This window comes from Pundamilia nyererei, unplaced genomic scaffold, assembly GCF_000239375.1.
Source record: "Pundamilia nyererei isolate P.nyererei 1_Seehausen unplaced genomic scaffold, PunNye1.0 scaffold00062, whole genome shotgun sequence".
Classification (NCBI taxonomy): Eukaryota; Metazoa; Chordata; class Actinopteri; order Cichliformes; family Cichlidae; genus Pundamilia; species Pundamilia nyererei.
In genome coordinates, this window is record NW_005187463.1 from 135,309 (window position 1) to 138,947 (window position 3,639).

A 3,639-nucleotide genomic window follows, 5' to 3' on the forward strand; every position below is an offset into this window, starting at 1 on the left:
TTTAGTGGCTCAGTGGTAACATTAACATGACAGTCTGGCACCCTGGAAGAAAATATAAAGAAATCTAGGATGGTTCAAATCTTTTGCACGGTATTAGAATAAATAATTAAGAATCAAATAGCAGAAAAGAGCAAAATGGGAAAATTTCATGTTTAATAAGAATTATCATTTTAAGTTGAATCCATTTACACAAGAGTTTGAAAGTAAGCTGCAGCAGACTGTAACACAGTTTTTCTCCCATATTTATGCATTTTCTTTGTGTTTGTGTGTAACGGACACCTTTTTTGACGTTCAATACTATTTAACTGAAGCTGTCTGCTTCCAATCTATGAGCACTTTCAGTGATAGATAGACAATATTATAATATGTTGGTAGTCAGCAAAACTGAAAAAGCCACTAAAAAAGTAGGGCAGCCAGAACTTTTCAAAACGACTGGCTTTTTGTGTTCGAACGTCCTCTTAAGGCAACTCGGTGGCAGGGGTTTGAATGAATCAACTCTCACGCCTCACGCATCTCATCCAAATCATATTTTGTATAGTAAGTTTGTATTTATTTCGAGAATAAAGTAACTACATTTCAAGGTTTTTAATATGAATCTGCTTTGACCACTTTTTAGGACATCTAACCACGGTAGGGTTTTTGAAATTACTCCTATTTGATGTCAAAGGTTAATACCTCCTTTTCTCTCTTCTGACATTGAAAAGCATTTAACATATTGAGTTAATGTGACTCCATTCTCTTATTAGATCAAGCTCTGCGACTGAGCTGCAGAGGACGTCCTTGGAGACAGAGGGCAAAGCTGCAGTTTATGGTAAAAGTCAGTGTGCTGTTGTGACCAGCTCCAGCAGCAGAGTCTACAGCAGCTGCGTGGAGCTGACGGCTGTAACACTATCTGTTTGTAATTGTCCATTACCACAGCGGTTGTTTTTGCTCTATCTGCCTCTGTTAAACGTCCCCTGGTGCTGGATTTTGAGACTGCACACACAACAACAATATTTTTGTTAACCCAGTTAAGCAGACATCCACCCAGGAAAGTCCATTAGCACCACAGATAGCTAATGTGTGAAGGGCGCCCTTTGCATCCCAGGTGGATGGGGGATTTTCAGCATTATTCCTCTCCTTTAACCCTGACCCAGCCATGAAGTTTGGCTTTTATCTCAAATCAGGAGATCAACCCACTTAACATCTCTGTCGCAGACCAACAAACAAAGAAATTTACTTGACTGTAAAAAAAAAAAGTAGCTATCACATTTGAAAAGCTAAACTCATCATTTCAGTTTCACCTAAAAAAATGAATTCAGCAGCTACTGGTTGCAGTGACGAGTGAAATATCTAGTTACGACATCTGTGTCAAAAGTATTTGATGTTGCTTAATTTACAGGAAATGCACTTTGCCTTCAAGCTTGCACATGAGCGGGTGTATTACCACACAGAAATCCTTGTCTCCACCTGTGCTAATAAACTTGCTTTGCTGTATGCGAGCATATTACTACATGAGCTGGAGTCTGCGTAGTGTAACTGACCTGAAAAAGTACAGAACTATCTATCTATCTAGATAGATAGATACACAGATAGATCGATAGATACACACATATGAGGATTTAGTTTGACTGAGAATCAGAATACACAATGTGCACCTACGTGGTCCGTCTTTGGGAGAGTAGTTGAGAAAGCAGAAGCCGAGCAGCAAGAGGACGACTGTTCTCCAGGTGATTTTTCGTAGCAGCTGCAGGCGGCTAACTCCTCTCCTCTGCATGGAACTGAAAGCCAAAACCACTGAGGTCCCAATTACAAACACAAACCTGGAAGACATAACAGGATTATGCCATTCAAACCCACATATGAACTGTACAAACAAGAAAAGTAGTAAAAGACGTTAAATAGGTCAGGCCCCTTGTGCCAAACCTACCATGGCATGACAAGATCCGCCACAGTTAGACCTGCAACAATTTCAGAAGCATAAAATCAATTAATACCAACAGACCAACACACACTTGATCTCATCAGAGAGTTTACAGTTCTTGCCCTTCCATACACACAAAGACAACAAGATGAATTAAAAACAATGCTCCGTCCTTAAAGCGCTGCTTCTGTCATTAACTTTCCATTTTGAAGAGGCGTGATTAATAAATATTTACACTCCTGTGACAGCAGCAGTCCTACAGCCAGGCGAAGATTAATCAATCCAGCTCTGAAATCAATGCACCTCTGTACATGTGGCAAAAAAAGCTATTACAAAGTTAAAATTGTGAACACCCATAAACCATTACAGGAATTTTCGAAGAAAAATTGAAACTGAAATAAAAACAAAAAAAGAAAGTTTATAAGAATATTTACTTTTTCTTGTTTTAAATACTTTTTCAACCAAAATCTCTACTTCAACCAGAGATGCCTTGCTTAAGAGTACCTCAATACTGCCTATCATAACATTGGAGTGTTACTCATTCCTTCCTCCTCCCTCATCTTCCTCCAGCTGTCATTTAAATCCTCCTCCTCTCCTCCCTGATCATTAACAAGAATAAACATCTATGGATCATGGTGTTGATTTTGCTTGTATGAGAAATGACACCCTGTGTTTTTCTTAACTACATTCATCATAATTAGTGACAACGCGTCAGAAAACTCTGCTAACACTATGGGGAGGATTTCGCCGCTGAAGATCAGGCGATTGCTGCATCATCGTTGTGTGCAGGGAGTAAGGTGCGGGCTGTAGGGTACAAGCAACTGATTTAGTTTTCCCTTATGTCAATTCACGTGCATCATGTACTTAACCGTTCCAAGGTGCGTGCTGAAAGAACCAGTAGCCTCCACCACCATAGTTCACAAACACCATCACAGTCAGGGAAAACCTATAAAGACAATACAAGTCGATATCCAGGAAAGAACAAATGAAGAAAATGTGTGAGTGAGGCTGAAAAACTGTCAATAAAAATATATTATTCAAGTGCAATCCTTGATTATAATTAAAAATTAACTTCTGAATTAAAGTTAAAGAGAACACAAGAGGGGCTTTTATTCAGTCTCCCTCCAAATGCAAGGTAATGCAATCTAAGCATTATGAATCACTCAGGAAATGAACGCTTGTCCTCTGGATCTCCTCAAGCAGGAGTGCTGACTAAAGACTTTGCATCTAATATATGATACACTTTATACTTTAGCACTGGCCGAGTCTGCTGAAACACAGCGCACGTGATGGAGTGCTTCACTGAATCATACACTGGAGGGAAAAAGGTGTTTGCGTTGCATGTCAGAAAATGGGCGGTGGGCCACTACACAACACAAACTTGCACGGTAATGCAATGATCTGGGCCAGGCTGAATCTTTTCACCATCTGTAATACGTGAATTTATGTTTTCGTGCGTAATCAAAAAGAGTAATAAAATCATAAGGGGGGGTCGTAACAACATTACGACAACCTTTAAGAAACAGCCTGCCTGATAAGGTGCACTGTATCTACCTCTGCCTCCTCTTGTTTTTCTGCCTAGATTCAATTAAGAGCTGCACTGAAGCCATTACTGCTCTTTTAGCCCCAACCTGCTGATACAAGATTTTAATCGGTCACTATCATCTCAAAAGGGCTATTAAAGCAGAGTAAACCCTGCTGCATGTGTCCATGTTCTCTTCCTCTCTCTCTCTCTC

At 39.8% G+C, this 3,639-nt stretch overlaps 1 protein-coding gene across 1 annotated transcript in view; it reads right to left on the reverse strand.

The window, feature by feature from the left end:
• Positions 1-3,639, reverse strand: part of LOC102196729 (heparan-alpha-glucosaminide N-acetyltransferase) — a gene marked incomplete at its 5' end in the record, with an annotated part of 20,541 nt that overhangs the window by 10,868 nt on the left and 6,034 nt on the right. The window contains 3 exons of the mRNA XM_013911365.1: positions 1,642-1,802; positions 1,910-1,940; positions 2,773-2,849. Coding sequence (XP_013766819.1) covers positions 1,642-1,802; positions 1,910-1,940; positions 2,773-2,849 — 269 coding nt within the window. The remainder of the gene's footprint in view (positions 1-1,641; positions 1,803-1,909; positions 1,941-2,772; positions 2,850-3,639) is intronic.